At 45.8% G+C, this 21,404-nt stretch overlaps 1 protein-coding gene across 3 annotated transcripts in view; it reads right to left on the bottom strand.

Moving 5' to 3' along the window:
• Positions 1–21,404, bottom strand: part of FAM135B (family with sequence similarity 135 member B) — a 151,205-nt gene that overhangs the window by 30,880 nt on the left and 98,921 nt on the right. For all 3 annotated transcript variants that reach the window (XM_053395235.1, XM_053395234.1, XM_053395236.1), the window contains exon 7: positions 19,933–20,059. In XM_053395235.1, coding sequence (XP_053251210.1) covers positions 19,933–20,059 — 127 coding nt within the window. The remainder of the gene's footprint in view (positions 1–19,932; positions 20,060–21,404) is intronic.

Here is a 21,404-nt window from a genome sequence, read left to right as displayed (position 1 = left end):
TATTAGCTGCTGATAGCTTTCTCCTCCTTGAATTTGTCCAATCTCCTTTTCACTGAGCCATTCAGAGCAGAGTTATATCCAGACCTCTCCCCCTCCCTTACTTACAAATTAAGAAATGTACAGGCCATCTACAAGGAACGTGCAGACAATTAATACCTTTCCCAATTGTTTATCATAAAACATGCACAAAGCACCTTGGAACAGCACCAGTATAGAATCACAAATGAACTTTCAAGGTGTGCATTGCATCATTTTAATTACCAACCTGTCCTGCGTTTATTGATCTACTACTTTTCTATAATGTGACAGGTCATTACCAGAATGCTGTAAAATGACTAGTAACAGAGGAACAAAGTGGCGGTGCTATGTTCAAATGAGGCAAATTACTTACTCCCAACAGAAGCAATTTTGAAAGAGCTATTAAAAGAAATAATCAGGAAGAAGTGTCTATTCACAATGCCATATTTCAGAGTGTACTCTTGCTTCCCTTGGGTGTAATTTCCTGAGGAAGGTCTCTCGTCAATGCTGTTGACCTCCTCCTCCGCAGGAACGCACCCTGAGGTTCACAATGCCTTTTAAGACAGATGGTTTGGGCAGGTGGCAAAAATATGCTTTGTGTGGAAGAAAGTGGATAGAGTGTTTTATGCTCTCGCTCCTAATTCTAGATCTCATGGGCATCCAATGAAGTTGCATCCTGTGTATTATTGTTATTATTATTTTGTTGCTGAAGGTTAAGAACAAGGCTACCAGCAATATATCACAGCTTCTATAGCCTACATATAGTAAAAAGGTAAAGGACCCCTGACAGTTAAGTCCAGTCACAGACGACTCTGGGGTTGCAGCGCTCATCTCGCTTTACAGGCCGAGGGAGCTGATGTTTGTCCACAGACAGTTTTTCTGGGTCATGTGGCCAGCATGACTAAGCCGCTTCTGGCGCAATGAACACCGAAACCAGAGCAGCACACAGAAACTCTGTTTACCTTCCCACCGGAGTTGTACCTATTTATCTACTTGCACTTTTGGGCGTGCTTTTGAACTGCTAGGTTGGCAGGAGCTGGGAAAGAGCAACAGGAGCACACCCCGTTGTGGGGATTCGAACTGTCGACCTTCTGATCGGCAAGCCCAAGAGGCTCAGTGGTTTAGACCACAGCGCCACCCGCTTATATCACAGCTTCTATAGCCTACATATAGTAGGAATATTTAAAGTGAGAGTCGTCACAGCTATCCATAGTGAAAAAGTAGAAGTCGGCAAATTTTGCTCTTAAAAATATGGCAACCAGCCCTCGATAATTCAATAAGAACTATGACACAGATGCTTAGCGGCAGGGAGGAAATGGTCTGAATTTCCATGCTGGCTTGAATATGCAGCCCATGATTTGGCTGCTCATTTTGGGAGCTTTTTAAAAGGACCTTGATCAACTTGACCTTCAAAGAAAATTTCCCACAGCTCCACATATGATCAACAACACAAAGCTCTATCCAACATTCTCCATCCGCTAACACAAAGGTGCCTGTAAAAATAAATAAATAAAAAGTGGCTTTTGCAGGAGCGGATGGGTGAGTTTTAATGTTGGACAACAACATAATCTAATGCAACTGTTGCACTAGCAGAAAGAAAGTTACCTGCATCCTGTTTATGCATCCTCTTGTGCACCAACGTTCCACTGGTGCAAAACATTTCACCAGTAGAACGAGTTACCGTACTTTTCTGTGTATAAGACGAGGGGTTTTTAAAATTAAATATTAATGTTGAAAATGGGGGGTCGTCTTATACACAGATAGTGCATAGTGGGGATGTGGGATTGGTTGCTGCCGTGAGCTGGTGATTGTCTGAGGCTATTGGGCGTGGGATTGGTGGCTGAGGGAAGGGCTGGTGTTGATTGGCTGCTGCTGCTGCGATGTGATTGGTGTGTGATTGGTGGCCTCTGCCTGCGAGGGGACAAACGATGTGCGCGATTGGCAGCATAGGGCAGGCGGATGACCAAATTTTGGCAATACCCCCTAAAAAAAACTCAGCAACTCTGCCCCCCCCAAAAGCTCAACATCTATGGGCAATCCTCCCCCAAAAGCTCAGCAACTCTGGGCAATCTCCCCCCATTTTCTTAATCTGGGGTCCCCAAAAATAGGGGGCATCTTATACATGGGGGCGTGTTATACACGAAAAAATATGGTACTTTCATGTAACACTGCATCACATACACCCTACGTAATTTTCCCACTTGTTCCCCAGGAACATTATGATTGTGGCAGGGACATCTCCAAAGCAGCGTCAGTGCTTTCCGCTTAATTAGGAGTTCGGAACACTTTCCCCAGCTAGTAAACAAAATTGGTCTCTTCTCTATGTAACTGAGGATCATCGCATCATGGCACAGCTTCATTATTTGACAGCTTCTGAAGCAACAGATTAAAATGAAGGAGGGAAGCAGGACTGTAATAATTGGTTCTCGCCAGAGCTCCCAGGATTGTATTGCTTTGCAAAAGGAGGCAAAATAATGAGTTTTCAATGGTGCTGAAGCCAAAGTTCTGGATAGGGGTGGGGAAGGAAATTCAGTTTGCATTTAAAAGTGAACCTACTTAATTTACTCCTGAAACTATAGGGCAGGGGTCAGTAAACTTTTTCAGCCATGGGCTGGTTCACTGTCCCTCAGACCATGTGGTGGGCCGGACAATGTTTTGAAGAAAAAAATATGAACGAATTCCTATGCCCCACAAATAACCCAGAGTTGCATTTTAAATAAAAGCACACATTCTACTCATGTAAACATGCTGATTCCCTGACCGTCCACAGGCCGGATTTAGAAGGCAATTGGGCTGGATCCATCTCCCCGGCCTTAGGTTCCCTACCCCTGCTATAGGGGAACTGAAACACAGCCATACTTTGGCATTCACATTTCTCTGCATTTTGTAATGCAGTTCTCCAGCCAAAATGCATATACCTCGTCTAGTGTCCGCTTCATTGAGCGCCCGTTCCATTCAACGTCCGTGGCAAACCTGGAAGTACTGGAATGTGTTACTTCTGGGTTCGCCACTTGTGCATGCACAGAAGCGCAAACTGCTCCATGCGTGTGTGCAGACACGGCGCTTTGTCCAGCATCCTTATCAGCCAGCAATCAGGGCTCCAGAATGGATACCTGTCACTATACAAGATACTACTGTACTAGAGTAAGACAACAACAACAACAATTTTATTATTTACACCCACTCTGGGCAGTTTAAAATGTGCATAGGCTAGGGGAAATAATACAATGCATCTCTGTATGCTGTTTTCACTAACATATGCATTTCTAGGTACGCCAGTATACGCAATTTTGTACTCTATCTGGCTGGAGAACTGCCCTGCAAAATTCAGAGAAGTGAGAGAAGTGCGAGTTTTCAAAGGATGGTTGTGTTTTGGTTCATGTATCATTTCATAGTGCATCAATTTGGTTGGTTTGCCTTTAGTTCTCCGACAATGGTGCTACGTTAGGGTGTAGCATCGTTCCAAAGCTGAGTTTTCCAAACTGGGGCCTCCAGCTGTTTTTAGGCTACAGCTCCCATCATCCCTGACCATGGGTCCTGCTAGCTAGAGATGATGAGAGTTGTAGTCCAACAACAGCTGGAGACCCAAGTTTGGGAGACCTTGTCCTAGAGGCATGGCTGGTGGGAAAAGGTCACGGCCCAAACGGAGATTGTCAAGAAGATGGACACATTCCTGGAGATAATTCTGGAACTCATAGTCTCAGGAAGAACTGCAAGAAAGGATGTGCTAATGAAGAGCTAGATCATGTGTGCCACTGCTTTTCCCAGTTACAGAAAGGTAGCCGTGTTGGTCTGCCATAGTCAAAACAATTTTTTCCCCCCTTCCAGTAGCACCTTAAAGACCAACTAAGTTAGTTCTTGGTATGAGCTTTCGTGTGCATGCACACTCCTTCAGATACACTTGAAACAGAAGTTGCCAGATCCCTCTATATAGTGAGAAGGTGGGGAGGGGTATTACTCAGAAGGGTGGTGGGAATGGGTGATTGGCAGATAGCTGTGATGAGCCTGTTGACGACTCTTAACGACTGCAATAGGTCTTACAGGAAAAAGCAAGAGGTGAGAAGGTGAAAAATGGCTTTGTCATGTATAATGAGATAAGAATCCAATGTCTTTGTTCAGACCAGGTCTCTCCATGGTTTTAAGTTGAGCCAATGGGGAGGCAGGGCAAGGTTGGTGCTGGCAAAGGTCACAGCAGGTTCACTGAGTACCCGCAATTATTTTGCACATGCTGTCATGGAGTGTACACACAATATTAATCGTTTGATCACACTCACTTAGAGTACCTGCAAAGGAAAAAGCCCTACAGTGGTACCTTGGTTCTCAAAAGCCTTGATACTCAAACTACTTTGGAACCCAAACACTTCAAAAGTAAGTATTCTGGTTTGCAAACCTTTTCCGGAAGCCAAACATGCTCCGTTTTGAGTGCCACACTTCCGTTTTGAGTGTCACACTGAGGTCTGTCTGTTTTTGCGATTTGTTTTGCATTTTTGTTTTTGCGGCTCTTTTCGTTTTGTTTTTGTGACTGTGTGGAACCCAGTTCAGCTACTGATAGATTGTGTGACTGCAGTACATTGTTTACTGCCTTCTTTTTATGGATCAATGGTCACGTTAGAGAGTAAAATTCATGCTAAGTTGCTGTTTTAGGGGTTGTTTTTAAAAGTCTGGAACGGATTCATCCATTTTGCATTACTTTCTATGGGAAAGCGCACTTGGTTTTGGAATGCTTTGGTTTTGGAACGGACTTCCTGAACGGATTAAGTTTGAGAACCAAGGTACCACTGTATTAGGAATAAGAACCGGGATATTTGTGCCTCCCTTAAATGCCAGCATTCAAGAAGGCAAAACAACAAACAGAAATGGAGGCAGATTTGCTCATCCCAAAGAGAGCATTCTGATGCTGTTCGGTCACATAACCTGTGCTGTGAATTCGCACTCTGCAGCATCTATTGTTGGAGACAGCGAGGTTGAAGCTACCTCCCTAGAGCCACAGATTCAGCTCAGGTGTCAATTCTTGCAAAGAGCTGCAACTCTCGGAAGACATTTTCACATATCTTCCTGCAAAAGATCCGCGAGGGACAGAGCATTCTGTCAGGCTACAGAACAACGTCCACCCACTGTATCCACTCCAGAGACCCTCTTGACATCTGGAGGAGAGCAGCACTATGCAATCAAGCCAGCTGCGCAACATTTCAAGTCACACTGTTTTTCCATGGAAAAGGAGGGGAAATGAAAACAATGGCTGCAGAAGATGAGTAAATGTGCAGGGGATGAGAAGAGTAAACTTATACAAAGTGTCAAGCAATCACCAGAGAGGAAATACCACCCTGTCACCTGATAGTGATCAATGACTCCAACCTTTCCAGCTTTATTTGCTTTACAGTCAATCTGACATTTCCTCACGGACGCCTTTATTGGTTTCTTTCAATCTAGAAGACAGCTGTGGCTTCCAGCCTCAACTCCAATGAATCACAAGCAATTGTGTGGGAAGGGATTGTCTCCGCCAATCTCCTGGTCTGCTGTCAGATGCGCCATCCCTTAAAATACCCTGAATGGGATTACTGCACTGGTGACCAACTTCTGACCACGACAGGGTCAAGGTTCTTGTGCAAATTCACAAAGCTTGGAACAGCTTTGGCTCAAAGTACCTTAAGGACTTACTGATTCCCTATGCCCCACCTGAGGTCTTCTGGTGGGGCACTGGTGGTGGTCCCACACATGGCACTGAGGCTGGCCTTTACCAGGGGCCAAGCCTTTAGTGTGGTAGCCCCTGTCCTGTGGAACTCCTTGACACTAGTGGTTGCCTCTGCTCATTTTTAAACATGTAAAATAGATGCTCTACCACTGAGCTCTGGTCCTTTGCCTATGCAGCAGTCACACTTACTTCACCCTGCTCCTTTTTAAAAGCTTTGAATACAAATATCCAAAGTGCAGCCTGGTGTCAGGGAGCTGACAAGAAAAGCAAGTTGTTCGCAGATCAGAGAAAGTCAGAAAAATACCGGTTAACTTACATTTAATTTCTTGGTTAAGGAAGCAGAACACATGGAAACTTCAAAGGTTCTTCCTGTCTAAAAGAAGCAGTTGCCCAGACTGGCTTGTACCTCCTCCTTCACTCCCTATCCCTCCGTATTAAGACACTTCCTCTTGTGCTGGGCCCGGGGGTTAACCCGAGTCACACGGTCCAGGTCCGGTCCCGAATCCAAGGATTCCGCGAGGAGTCAGTCCAACAGGGCCAAAGGAGGAAACCAGGCTAGGTCAGGCACAAGGTCTCAGGCAGGTTCTAGCAAACAGCAATGTTGCTCCCGCAACCTGGGTCCAGCAGCCTTTTATCTCTGACAGGGTAATGGCCGGTCCTGATCCCCAGGTGACTCACCTCCCTGTCTCACCCAAAGGCGAGCACTCCTCCTGCGAGTACTCAGGTCTCTCATTCTCTCAGACCTGAGTCTCTGCAGCTCAGGAGATGTCAGTGGGTTACTAGACCCAGCCACCACCTCAACCTCTCCTGACCCAACTGGTGGTGGAGCAGCTGTACACGATTGTCCAGCAGAGGGCAACAAGGTAATCCCTGCATCTGGAGCTAGGGTAACAAGGGTGCTTGTTGCAGGGGAACCTGTGCAGACTGGGGCTCTTCGGAATCAGGCCCCGGACTCGGTTCAGATGCCGCCTGAGGCAGAGAATCCGGTGCGAACTGAGACTTCTCTGGTTCCGAGTCCGAGCCCGAGTCACAGGCCATCACACCTCTGTCTACGGTGAACCTCAAGGACCCTCTCTGTTTCTGCCTGGCTCTCTGTTCAAAAATATGCAACTTACACCTTGTTCTGGGAGGTTGTCTTGCAAGCTATCAGCAGAGAAGCTGTCAGAGTGGCTCTGTGGTTGAATGGTCAAGTCTGATTCCTGTCTCTGCTGAGGCAGCTGCCTCCTTCCTCCTCTTCATCATCCTTCAAGCTCCCAGCCTCCAGTACTTCCCAGCTCTTTCCCTCCTCTGTGTGTGTGTGTGACCAGCTTCCTACCACCAGAATCCAGGATCAAAATCTTCTCCTATGCTTTCTCTGAGATGTTCTTGGTATGGCAACTTCCACCTCTCCTCCTTAGCCAGTCCCTGACATCTGGCAGTCCTAGGTGGGTTGTATGCATGGTCTGGATTTGGACAGTGGCTGCAATCTACACTATGCTGCTTGGGGAACACAAGTAGAGGGAAATGTTTCTTCAAGCTCTTCTCCCTACTTCTGCCTTTTGAACCAGCAATCACAAGTATTCCAAACTTTTGTTCGGCAAGTTGCTTTAAAAAGCAAACAGCTCTCATTTGCTGCAATTCACTGCTGTGCATCAAAGAACGTCTGGATAACTGGGGGAGATTAGCATAAATATCGCATTCTCTCCCTGATTTTTGCTTCCTTGCTCCTGCAGGCACCTCCTGTATTATTCATAGTTCACCCTCCAGCCTTGAAGCAATTTACAGGCAAGGACAATGAAATTTTATGAATCATGGAGCAGTTTGCCATTATTTGGTAGGTCATTATGCTGTGCCAGAGACACTATGCCTCTGGATCCTGAGATTCACAAATGGGAAGAGTCCTGTTTGCACTCAGGTCCTGTTTGTGGGCCTCCTATAGGCTTGGGATGTGGGTGGCGCTGTGCGTTAAACCACAGAGCCTAGGACTTGCCGATCAGAAGGTCGGCAGTTCAAATCCCCCTGATTTGAACTGATTTGAACTGATTTGAACTTGCTTGGTCCCTGCTCCTGCCCACCTAGCAGTTTTAAAGCACGTCAAAGTGCAAGTAGATAAACAGGTACCACTCCGGCGGTAGGTAAACGGAGTTCCATGCACTGCTCTGGTTCGCCAGAAGTGGCTTAGTCATGCTGGCCACATGACCCAGAAGCTGTACGCCGGCTCCCTCGGCCAATAAAGCAAGATGAACGCCGCAACCTCAGAGTCGGCCATGACTGGACCTAATGGTCAGGGGTCCCTTTACCTTTATAGACTTGGGAATAGGATGATGAATGAGGTGGACCTTTGACCTAACCCCAGCAGGACTCTTTTCTACCTATGTTTCCTCTCTCCCTAGACCATATTTCCAGGGTGGTTTGATGTTTCAGTCAACATCTGGTAGGGCATGTGGGAATGGAAAATATACTTTTTATGCAACCCCTTCAACAATTCTATTTGGAAACACCTGATTTCTTTCAGTATTTGGCTCTTATTTTTTTCCTGTTCCCCACTGACACTGTGGACCCACTCGCAGTGACCCACCTCCCCCCTAGGGAGAAATGCCCGAGTCAAGAAGGGGAACAAACTGGACAAGATGACATTCTGGGATTTTTTTAAAAAAATGGCTACAACTTTATTGATTCCAGATGTAGGTTGGGTGTGGTTTAGGCATTGGGTGTATATCCCACACAGCACTCCCCTGGTGGAGGGCTGTCGCATGACAGGGTCAAGCCCAGGATTAGCGGGTCACCCGCAAGCTGCAGGTCTACCCTCCCAAGTCGTTGAAGGAAGCTCTATGGCCCATCTGCCACACACCTTGGCTTTGGGATAGAAACCTACTAGACCCCTCTAACAGGGCACCCTGTTATCACACAATTCTAGGGTGGGGGCGATGCACCACTTCAACCACTGTATGTTGTTAGTGTTAGCAATTTCACGCCTCCGATGCTGCAGATGAGATTGTTGTAAATCACATGCCTGTCTGGGAAAGGAAGAATGTCTTATCTCTTCTGCTGTGCGTACTATTACACTGTACTTTCACTTTTCTTTCTTTGTGTTTGTTCTCTTGGAGCTGGAGAGAACGGACTCCATTATGCCTTTGTCTGTACATAGTGTGTAAATAAATACAGTGGTACCTCAGGTTAAGAACTTAATTCATTCTGGAGGTTCATTCTTAACCTGCAACTGTTCTTAACCTGAAGCACCACTTTAGCTAATGGGGCCTTCTGCTGCTGCTGTGCAATTTCTGTTCTCATACTGAAGCAAAGTTCTTAACCCGAGGTACTATTTCTGGGTTAGCAGAGTCTGTAACCTGACGCGTCTGTAACCCGAGGTACCACTGTAGTAGATTAGATCTACGATGTCTCGCTCTTCTTGCTGTATTTTGCTATAAGATTAGTGTGCAAATACCAGCTGGTATATGTTGCTAGAAGTGTACTGGAGAAGAGGGGAAATGCCTTTCCCAGAGCTGCGCGTACTGGAGGATGCTCAGAGTTTTGGGGGCTTGCAGGCACCCCCAGGATGTTTTCCCAACTGTTAGACAAGAAGAATTCCACCCAATGCCTTATCTGCCAAAGTTGTGACTATTGCTATGGGGAAAGCAAACCCTCCAAACAGGGCCAATCTGTTTGGAGGAAAAAATCCTTCCTGGCTCTGAAAACAGCAACCATTATTGAACCACAGTAAAGCCGACGAGCACAGACTGCTAGAAAGGGGGCAGGGAAAAGTTAGCATACATAAAGCCACAGTGTCATTGAATGGGGGCTGGTGTAGGTAGGGTTGTTCTCCAGCCGACAGTGGCCCCTGGGGTCGGCTGCAGCCAGCCTTTAGTGCCTCCTCAAGCCCCTCCCTCCTGGCCCAGCTGGATTGGCCAGGATTCAAATCAACCCCATGGCGGGAATGCCCACCAATATCCAGTGGCCAGCCTGAGAATTACCCACAACAGGCAGAGCCATCTTTCCCATTGGGAAAGCCTCTCAGGGGCACCCCAGTGAGTGGGGGAGCTGCGTGGCTTTGCCGGCGGCTTCCCCTTTCCCTCCTGCATGCCTGCCAGCTGTGCCCTGCTAACTATATGGCTGGCAGACGTGCAGCTTCCTTCCCAGGCCCCCGCTGGAAGATAGCAATCCCCACAGAGGATTGGGAAAAGGTCAACAACTCTGGGAAACGGGGGTGGGAGTGGGGCGCTGGAAGGATCTTTGCACCACGGTGCTGGATATGCTTAAGACGGCCCTGACAACAGGCCAGCTAGGCCTGGCATTGCTCCAGCGGGCAGGCAGGGGGTGGGGGGGAGCTTGGCATGACAGGCTGCACCAGCCACCCACCCTGTGACCAATATTTTTCAGTTTTTCATGCTGATATGTAATGAAGTCTCTCTAATGAGATTTTACTTCTGAGCAGGCATGAGAAGGCTGTGCATTTAGTGGCACCAGGGAAAATATTGGGCTGTTAGTTTCTGAGCCAGAAATCTCCATCTCTTCTAGGCTGATGGACCTCACCTCCCTGGGTGTACCTGAGGAGGAGTAAGGAACCCACAATCTACCCTGGAGTTTTGGAGGAACAAAACCGATCAATTCCTACCAGACCTAAAAGTTTTTAAAGCTGAACTTTTTGGTTCTGATCAAAGAAAGAGTTAAAAGCATTTCATATCTACACACACACACACACACCCTGGAATTCTAATCGTTCTAATTCAGAATGTGGTCTATGTATAATTGCACATATAATGCATGCATAGCTGTCAATGTTTCCCTTTTTAAAAGGGAAATTCCCTTATTCCGAATAGGATTCCTTGCAAGAAAAGGGAAAAGTTGACAGCTATGAATGCATATGCCTAAGCTCTTAACTCAGTAGAGTTAATGGCAGTTAATAACCTTGTTAGACACATGATTTTAAATCCTACCTCACTGTTTGTTTTTGTGACAGTATTGCATTGCTTTCAGGAAGAGGGGGCAGTGGTCTTCAGTTTCTCCTTTAAGTGTATATAATTCTTACAGAAAGGATGGGACCCTTTCATCCCCCATGAAAGCTATATAATAACGTCACTAAAACAAACAATTCTTTATCATGTCTTGCACCCAAACTTAGATAGGATGGCGGCTGTTAGCATTTAGCTGTGGTTCCTGCACTGAATGAGGTAGGACTAGATGACAATTCTATGATTCTATGATCAGCTTGTGTTAATGCTGATACAGGTAAGGGAATTCATAGGGTTATTATTAGAGGCTTAAATATATATATATAGTGGAAACAGAGATATCACAATGTCATCTGACTCTTCCTTCTCAGCCATTTGCAGTAATAATTAGGAATGAATGCTAGACATCAAACTAGACATTAGTCCTTTTCAGTTTGCTGGGTGTTTTTGTGCTAGTTTGATTCCTGTCTCAAACAATAACAATAGTACTTCCTTTTGCAATTATTTTAAAGTTCAGCCTTACTTCCATTCTCCTACAGTGCCAATTCCCCCAAAGTTTTCAAGTGCAGGCCCAATGTATAGGACATATTAGAAGTCCAGATTAAGCATTATGAGATTAGGGGCATTGCAGGATTCTGGTCCCTCTTTTACTGAAAGGGGTGCAAATGATAAATCAGTATGCAGAAGAAGCTGAAGTAAAGCAGGCTTCTGTGCGTTATGATGGCGTAAATTTACACCAGAGTCAAATACCGTTCAGCAGTCAGCTGCTGCTCTGCCTAAGTCTAGCAGAAGGAAAACAAGCCTTTGAAACAGTCTTCTATGTCAGGTTTCCAGGTCATGAGACTGAGCTAAATGGGATTAGAATCCAGCCTAAGTCCTCCATCTCTGATGTCATGCCCCCAGAATGACTCTTTTTGGGGATTTACCCCAGCCTAGTCTCAGTTGGCACACGGGTGGCGCTGTAGTCTAAACCACTGAGCCTCTTGGGCTTGCTGATCAGAAGGTCGGCGGTTCAAATCCCCATGACGGGGTGAGCTCTCGTTGCTCGGTCCTTGCTCCTGCCAACCTAGCAGATCGAAAGCACACCAAAAAGTGCAAGTAGATAAATAGGTACCACTCCGGCGGAAAGGTAAATGGCGTTTTCGTGCACTGCTCTGGTTTCGTTGTTCCATTGTGCCAGAAGCGGCTTAGTCTTGCTGGCCACATGACCCAGAAAAACTGTCTGCAGACAAACGCTGGCTCCCTCAGCCTGTAAAGTGAGATGAGCGCCGCCACCCCAGAGTCGTCTGCAACTGGAGTTAACTGTCAGGGGTCCTTTACCCTCACCTTTTTTTAGTCTCAGATGGCAGAGCCAGAATGTGCAAATTATGCCAGCAAATATTTGGCTAAACTGCAGTTGAGGGTTTAATGTCTGTTGAGCTGGGCACCAGCCATCTGAGCCAGAGATTTGCTGCATCCTAAATTGTTCTTTGTTAGAAATCTTGTCATAGGCCTGTCCCCCCAAATAATATTTATTTATTGGTAAATCACCGCCATCATCATCATTCACCTGTGGAAAGTGACTTGCCAATCTAACCTTTCCTTTTTTGTTAACCATTCAGAATGATATGCAAAATGGTCTGACTCACTTAGCCACGTTCAGAAGCTGCGGGGATAAATCAAGCTCACAAATGCAAACTCTGTGGGCCTATTTGACTGAAATTACAATCCTGCTAAGATAAATGGCCAAGTCAGCTTCATCTCTCTTGAAGTGCAAGTGCCTAGCCTGTACTTTGTGAGGATAAAAATGTTCAAATGCCCCTCCTAAGATTCCCCTTTGTCATTTGAAAAGGGGAAGGAAGGACCACCTAAAGCCATTTCCTCGTTTTTTTAAAAGCCTCCGCGTGAATTAGAAGTATCCTGATGGGCAGTAAGCCAGAAAAGCAGAAAGCACACACTCAAAATTAAAATGAAATAATAAAACCTGTGTCCGGCATGTCACTTTGCAAGAGCTAGGGAAATTGGACTGGTACAGCCTTCTGCTCCTGACATTTAATTATTCTGCACAGCGAGAAGTCAGGAGCGCTGAACAAAGAACCTTTGACGTCTTGTCAAAAACAGCAGTGTGCCAAGCTCCCTTGTGCAGAATCAAAGCAGGGGAAGCAAGAAGGAGGAGGATTGATTGAAACCCGTCTCCATTCGCAAATGAAGACAGCAGCGAGGCCTTTCTCCTCAGATATCAAGCTGGTCAAATCACTAGAGACATTTGTACCAGCATCCGGGAATCAGCTGGATGGCTGGGAGAGAAAACTTCAGAGGACATTTATCAGTGGCAAAAGAGTGGCATCTGTTTTGTGCAGTGTGAAAGGGCACTTCCTCTCAAATGTGGAAGAGATTGTGCAGCGAAGACAAGCAAGTTCCTCTTGGTACAAGTCTTTGGGGCTACACACTTACTCCTGCATTGCACAGAGCTGAGCTAAATAACATTTGGGAACCTTTCCAACGCTATGTGTAAGTTGATGTTTCTATGTTTTACACAGGGCATTTCCTTGATCTCTCAACCCATGTCCCGTCTTACGTTCTGTGTTGTTTGTATGGTATGTTTTTAAATGTTTTTCCCCCCTTATGTAGTTTGTTTGTTTTATTATTATTATTTTGCACACACGTGCATGTTTTTAACCATCAACATTTGTTTCTCCCGAGATCTCTGTATTTCCCTCTCTGGCAGGGATCCCAACTTGAATAAAATATTGGGGGGGGGGGAGCCCTGCTCCACATAATCAATCACATGACATGGTCCACACACACTATTTGAATGGCAACTTGGGCAGGGGCTCCCTCTCAAATATTTTATGGGGGGGGGCGATGAGACCTCGGACCATGGGCTCCTATGCTGTCTGGTATCCTACCCGGGTGCCATTGCTTGGTTCTGCTGTTCCATTTTTAACCCAACCTCCCATTCCCTTGGCTTCTGCAGCCCAGCTGCGGCTGAAATTCCAGCCATGGGCGTTCCAGAAACTGGTGGCTGGTTGTTGTCAGAAGGGACTGGGGTGTGTGTGTGTTTGTGTTGGGGCAGTCCGGACCCCCGCCAGCAAATCTGGAGCTATGGGTGCCAACTTAAACAAAATCCTTATGTAGTTTGTTAAGGATCTTGGGACTTGTAGGTACCCTTAAAAAAACCCCAAAACTTCATTTCCCAGGATTATTTAGGGGAAGCCATGATTTTAAAAGTGGTATAAGAAGGCTTTAAATGTAGAGATGGATGAGATGAGTGTGGGGTGTGAAACATAGAGCAGTCAAATACAACATTCCTAGAGTGGACATATTTAGACATGAAGAGGGATGTTTGTCCAGCCAGTAGATAAACTTCCTGTTTCCTCCTGTACTGAGACAAACTTCCTCGACATGTGACCAGAGGTGGGCATGACTTTACCTGTGCAGGTAACAAAAGCACAGGACTGGCCACCACATCTCTCTCTTCTCCATTTTGCTTTCGTCAAAGAAGCATCAGCCTGATATGCTCTCTTGCCTTCCGGCCAAGAGAGGACAAAGGAACTATCTCCTTATGTTTTTTTTTTTTTTTAAATAATATTTATTAAGATTTTCAGAGATACAGAAAGAAAAAGAATAGAATACATTCAAAGCCTTCTTTTCAAACACCCTCTTTCCGGGACTCCCTCCTTCCCCCACCCCTACCATATTCCCCTATCATATTGTTGGCTCCACAAGTTCTCAGTTCTAATTAAAACTTAATTTGTTTAAACCATTATTCAAATTTAAATTTAAAATTATTCAGTCCTCACCAGTACCCTTAATAAAAGACAAGAGTTCTCTCCCCAGGGCCCACCCCCTTTCCATTCCACAATTTCCCCCTTTTTTTTTTAGTGATAAAGACACCTCACACAATAAAGAAATAGGAAACAAGAAATAAAAAGTATAGTAAATGAAAAAAAGCCAATTCAAAAAATAGTTGACAAGCCTTTGGATTCTAGTTCTCCCCCCCCCGTCCCCGGTTTAATTTCCCCCTGACCACTAATCCATATTGTCTGCCTGGAATTCTTAAAGTCCATAAATCACATTTTCCCCCCGATTCCTTGCTGGCTTTTTTCTTTTTATAATTATTTTTAAAGTTATTTTTAAACCATTTAATTTCCAATCATTAATAAAGCTCCCCCCATTGTTCTTTCCAAGTTGTAGTCCAGTTTCCTCTTGTTCCGCTGCCAAAACGTTCTAATTCAGAAGTTTAGTAGGTCTGCAGGGATTATTGTTATTCAGGAACAAAAACATACGTTCAGTCCCTTCCTTTCTTCAATAGAAAATTCTATTGTTTAGCTAAACACCCTGTAGACACAATATTGTTTCCGTTTCGCAGCTTTCCCAGAAGATAACCAGTCCTGTAGAATTCCAATGGTATTTTTCCACTTACGACCTTCTTTGTAATGTCCCGAAACTCCTCTAGGGGGATTGTTGTAACTTTGTTTTCTCTAGTCCAAAAGTCCGATTGTTATCCATGTTTCCAAGTTTTGACAAATTGTAACAAATTGTAGCAAAATTAACCAGCAAAGTCCTCATAATCAAGTCCTCTTTAAATTTCGGACTTTGACAGCTACTTTGACAGCTGTCAAAATCTCCTTCGCTTTTCGCCAGGCTCTCTCCTCAATCACCCCGGTTCCCAGGGGGGGGGTTACGTTTTCCTTCTCCCTCAATTCTTCCTCCAGCACAGTTCTTGTAGTTTCCCATCGTGGAATTCTTAGTTCTTATCAGCAATTCAATTCTTTTTGGACCTTGGTTTCCCAGTCCTTGTTTTGGAAGGTTTACAGTAGGGAGGGGGACTGACTTCCTTTTTGGATCCCCCCCCCCGCTCGTATCAAATCCGAAAAAAAAAATTCTTTTTTTCTCCTTTTAAACCCGGTTTCCAAATTACTCACGGGTTGTTGTTACAAATCCGAATTCTCAATGGAAGAAGTCAGCGCTCTCCGCCGGATGGCATGCGGCTTCGCTCGGCAGGGATAGCAGAGGACTCAAAGCACCACGCTTCTCCCCGGCACCCGATCCGTAGCCTTTAAAAAGGCTCCTTCACGAGTCGGGAGGGCGCTAGCAGTGCCAGCCGAGTCTCCATGTCCACGGCCTCCGTGGCCGTGGTTTTTAAGGGTCCCCGCGTCGCCGATGCGGTAGGACCCAGCCCCTGCCGAGCAGGCTCCCTCCGGAGCTCGGAGGGAGTCCGCCATTCGGCGATGGCGCCAACCCGGAAGTCCCGGAACTATCTCCTTATGGGATATATTCCAGGTGTATATATTTTGTAACTTAAGTCTGCCTTCAGGGATCCTTTTGTGAACTGAATGAAACTGTGAATAAACTATTTTATACTTTTATACAAGACTGTGTTATGTCTATCTTTTTAGGAGGGAATAAAAGGGGAATTACCAGGAAACTTATTTTAGAGGCTTAAACAAGCCTGGCAAAAACGTTATCCACTGTGTAAGTTTAAAAGGGGAATGTTACTCTGCTAAATTTTAGAACTTGTTAACACAAGTTGGGAAGGATATAATTAAACAATATATCCTCTCCTGCCTCCCTGAACATTCCCACGAGAACAATTTGGCACTCAAAATTCTACAAGGAAATTTGGAGAAGGAGAATGTCTGAAACATTTCAACTGTGTCATTCTTCCTTAACTGGTCAGGGGATGTTCTTCATCGTGGTAAGCCATAGGCTCTTCCTACACAGTATGAGGCAGATCATCCATGCTGCCCAGTAATAATGTCAAAAATATGCTCTGATCGGAAATAGATGGCCTAAATATGCATCTAAGCATCAGCCAGAGCACATGTCTACAACAAAGTGCCCGCAGAATGTTCTACCGATAAATTGAAGCTTCTTCAAGCACATTACCCTCAACTGACCCAAAACACAACAGAGGGTGTTAAAACAAACAGTTTTGTGACGCAGAATGAGTAATGCATCTCAGGCTTCCCACACACCATAGATTTAAAGCACATTTAAAGTACACCTCTCCAAAGGACCTGTAGTTGGTTAGGGGGGCTCTGTGAGGAATAAGCTACATTTCCCATTATTCTTTCTTTTTCAAAAGGATGGGAATGTACTTCAGAATTTTAGGTGGTAATAATGTAAAACATGTTGCAGGCAATTGTATGGCAAGACGAGCAGTTTAGGATTGTTTGTTTTATTACAGTGGTAAGTAAAGGTAAAGGGACCCCTGACCATTAGGTCCAGTCGTGACCGACTCTGGGGTTGCGGCACTCATCTCGCTTTATTGGCCGAGGGAGCTGGTGTACAGCTTCCGGGTCGTGTGGCCAGCATGACTAAGCCGCTTCTGGCGAACCAGGGCAGCACGCGGAAACGCCATTTACCTTCCCGCTGGAACGGTACCTATTTATCTACTTGCACTTTGACGTGCTTTCGAACTGCTAGGTTGGCAGGAGCAGGGACCGAGCAATGGGAGCTCACGCCATCATGGGGATTCAAACCGCTGACCTTCTGATCGGCAAGTCCTAGGCTCTGTGGTTTAACCCACAGCGCCACCCGCATCCCTCATTACAGTGGTACCTCGGGTTAAGTACTTAATTCATTCCGGAGGTCCGTTCTTAACCTGAAACTGTTCTTAACCTGAAGCACACTTTAGCTAATGGGGCCTCCTGCTGCTGCCGCGCCTCCAGAGCACGATTTCTGTTCTCATCCTGAAGCAAAGTTCTTAACCCGAGGTATTATTTCTGGGTTAGCAGAGTCTGTAACCCGAAGCGTATGTAACCTGAGGTACCACTGTATTTGTTTATTAAATTTCTATACCGATCTTCATCTGAGGATCACCGGGCAATTTACAATATAATGGATGCTGCAGGTTCTCTGGCTCAACCAACTGATTCCCAACTCGGACATGCTCAGCTGGCGTTAAGTCCCCAATGCCAATGCAGCTGAATATGCCAGGGCAAATTTCTCATCCCAGCTCAGTTGGGCTCAGTTGAATGTGGCTGTAACTCCCCCAAAAGGAGCATTCTGGGGAAGTGGCAGGGGAGGGAGCAGAGAGGGGGAACTTAGGCTGGATCCTGATCCCATTCAGCTTGGTTGTGTGGCTTCACAAGCCCATGTTTGTTTGTTGTTGTTGCTGTTGTTTTTTAAAAAACCATATAAGATTTTGTATACATCACAGAATTCAGAGAAGTGTGCAATCTGAGGGTGGTGCCCAGTGCTCGTCCTACTCAGAGTAGACCCAATGGAATTAATGAATATGATTAAATTAGGTCAATTAATTTCGTTGGGTCTATTTTGAGTAGAACTTAGTTGGCGACAACCCAAGTGTTCATTGATTTCCAACCCACATATAAGGCAGGGAACTGTGAATTTGGACAGCTCCCTTTAAATCATGGGTGGCATGGACTTCTCTTCCACATTGACTCTCTGCATTGTTATCTCCAAAGTCAGCAAACTGCATTTAGAACCACTTTCTCCTAAGCTCATAAAATGGGGAAAGAAAAGCAGCAATAAACATTAACCAAGCAAGCTATCTACTGTTGATAAACAAGCTCATTATCTCAATTATCTCTGTAATCGACACTGTCTCAGCAAGCTGAAAAGCAAAACAGATCATCGCTGGAGCGCTCTCAGCCGTGGGCTTGAAAGGAAATCAAACGAATAAGCAATGGAAACTGGGGAAAATCAAAATTGATCTGGCGTAGCTGACCCGTTCGTCAGCTATGTTTGAAGCAACAGGAAGACCAAGCAAGTTGCAGGACGTCTGCGTGAAGAAGGCAGAGAAATGCTGCTACAACGAAGACAAGATGGAACCACGCAGCACATACTTTGCCTCTGTTTTCACACAAAAGGAAGGCAGTGCCCAATCTGGTGATAACAGACTACAGCAGGGGCCGGCAAAGTTTTTGTGGCTTGGGCCGGTTCATGGTCCCGCAGGCGTCGCAGTGGGCCAGAGTGTGCGCACACGCACGCATGCGCAAACTATTTCCGGTGCTCCTTCCGGTGTGGAGGAGGCATGCAAAGCAGGCCAGCATCACAGAAGGCGGTCCCTGTTCTGCTCCGCGCCAGTTTAGCATGGCACATGGGAGCCGACTGAGTGGGTGGTGGGGGGCACCGAGGGTCCATGGACCGGTTAAACAACCCCCATGGGCCTTAGGTTGCCGACTGCTGGACTAAAGGATGCAAGGAGGGAGCTGCAGCCAAGACACGAAAAGAGGCAATAAGGGAACACCTAACTGGGGGTTGAACCTCTGGTTCATAGTTGGCAACGTTTCCCTTTTTTAAAGGAAAAGTCCCTTATTCCGAATAGGATTCCTTGCAAGAAAAGGAGAAAGTTGACAGCTATGCTCTGGGTCCCTTCTAATTCTACAATTCTGGGATTCCACATTCATAACTGGAGGAAATTTTCCACCCTTGAATGCTGTCACTGTTCAAAATAGCACCACTGTTCTGATGATACAGGAAGAGTATTTTGCTTCATAAAATGCTGCCTTTTCCCTTGCTAGTCAGTACCAAAGGCAAGGTAAGTAAAGTATCTGCCTGCTCTGTTTCTTCTACTAGCCTTTTGGGATTTGAGCAACCGGCGTCTCAGATCTGCTCCTCTGTAGATGGTTTCAGTGTAGCCAGTGTGGTGTAGTGGTTAAGAGCGGTGGACTCGTAATCTGGTGAACCGGGTTCACTTCCCCGCTCCTCCACATGCAGCTGCTGGGTGACCTTGGGCAAGTCACACTTCTCTGAAGTCTCTCAGCCCCACTCACCTCACAGAGTGTTTGTTGTGGGGGAGGAAGGGAAAGGAGATTGTTAGCCACTTTGAGACTCCTTAGGGTAGTGATAAAGCGGGATATCAAATCCAAACTCTTCTTCTACTAGGCTAAGGGGTGAGCACTTTGTATAACAGGATTGACAGCACCATCCCAAAAGAGTAGGAGTTTAAGAAGCATGACTGGGAATATATTAATACCCCTGTTGTTTCCTCAACAATTGGCATCACCGGTCCTTTTTTGACATAATGGTTACAAGGGAAGGATTTTGTAAACAGTTTCCTTTTCCGTAACCTCAATGCTGCCCGTATAGAATTCAGCAGCGAAGAGGCGGTTGCGGGCAAGTCTAGAAGCAGTTGGCTCTGCTCCACCTGCAGATATTCTCCTTGCTTTCTGTGCTTCCATTCCCAGTGGGCAAAAGTCACCACAGATTTTATCGGTGGGAGTAGGGATAATATAAACTCACCTCTCTCTTATCAGCCTGGTGATCCTACCTAAGGAAGGCCCATCTCCATCCCTTAAAACTGTACATCTAATGTTACCATGAACAAGAACTGTCCCCTACCTCAGAAGCAACAGGTTTGCAGTAACCGGCTCCAAACACCAGGTTTTCCAGTGACATCCCCGTCAGATCTGGTCCTGTTTCCAGGCTGTTTTTACCAAGCCACGAGCCCTTCCCTGGACGGGCAAAGCTAAACAAAGAAGAAAAAATGGAATACCTGTGTCTATATGGAACAACAATATTACACATTTCAAAGTTTCCTCTCCCATCCTTTCCTCTCTGCACTAAAAATACATTTTAAAAAATATCCCTGTGTTGCTATTTTAAAACGACAGTTCTTGGAGAGTTGGGAGACATAGCAAAGGTTCATCTCGGTCTGTGGTGCTCTGGAAAGCCTTCAGGCTTTTTCAAAGCTTGTTAAAAATTCTCCGCTAACAGGATCAGTAGCAGCAAACAAGTTTTCCAGGAATAGGTAAGCTTTTCTTCTCTCTTTGTCATCAACAGCATATGGCAATTGTTAAGCATTTTACAGGAGTTCAGAAAGAAGCAAAGAGATTACTGTTCTCCCTCTTTGCTCAGGGTAAGACAAGAGACAGTGGTTACAAATTAGGGGGGGAGGCTAGATTTAGATCAAGTATTAAGAACAACAAGTCTGTGTGTGAGCAGGCAAGAGGCAACAAGGAAACGTTAGATCAGAGGCAGGCAGACTTGAGGCTTGCAGAATCTGCTTTAATTTTATTTATTTTTTACCAGCCCTACCAATAGATAGGGTGAGGCTGCTGCCTCAGGCAGTGTGTGTTGAGGATAGGGACCAGCAGCCAGGAGTGTGTTACATGGTCCCTAAGCTAGCCTGCTCCTCTTTGTGGAGGATGATTCTTACATGATTAGTGTGGAAGTAGGAGTTAGCCCTGTCAAGGTTCTGTGCACGGAAAGGAGGGGACACCATGTTCACCTTCACCTTAGGCTACAAAATGTCTTGAGCTGGACCTCAGAAGAACCTCCCATGTGAACTGACCTGGACCCTGCAGTCATCATCTAAGGTCCTTCTTTGTGGGCCTCCTCCATGAGAGGTCCATAAGGTGGGAAAATATTGGTAAAGCCACATCCAACAACTAGACTTAAATAAGATGGGGTTGCTATATGTCTGGAATTTCCTGGACATGTCCAGGATATAACCAGGGAAAAGGCTGTCCGGGATTTTGAGATTGATTGCTTAAAAAAAAGAATCAACTACTTTTGAATTTTACTTCTAGAAATATGGCAACCCTAAAATAGGACAGAGTGCTGTCCATTTCCCAGTCTGGATAGTGCCATCACCACATAAAGGTAAAGGGACCCCTGACCATTAGGTCCAGTCGTGGCTGACTCTGGGGTTGCGGTTCTCATCTTGCTTTATTGGCCGAGGGAGCTGGCGTACAGCTTCCAGGTCATGTGGCCAGCATGACTAAGCCGCTTCTGGTGAACCAGAGCAGTGCACGGAAACGCCGTTTACCTTCCCGCCAGAGCGGTACCTATTTATCTACTTGCACTGGTGT

The sequence above is a fragment of the Podarcis raffonei genome, chromosome 7 (genome assembly GCF_027172205.1).
Source record: "Podarcis raffonei isolate rPodRaf1 chromosome 7, rPodRaf1.pri, whole genome shotgun sequence".
Classification (NCBI taxonomy): domain Eukaryota; kingdom Metazoa; phylum Chordata; class Lepidosauria; order Squamata; family Lacertidae; genus Podarcis; species Podarcis raffonei.
This window is presented reverse-complemented; position numbering and strand designations above follow the sequence as displayed.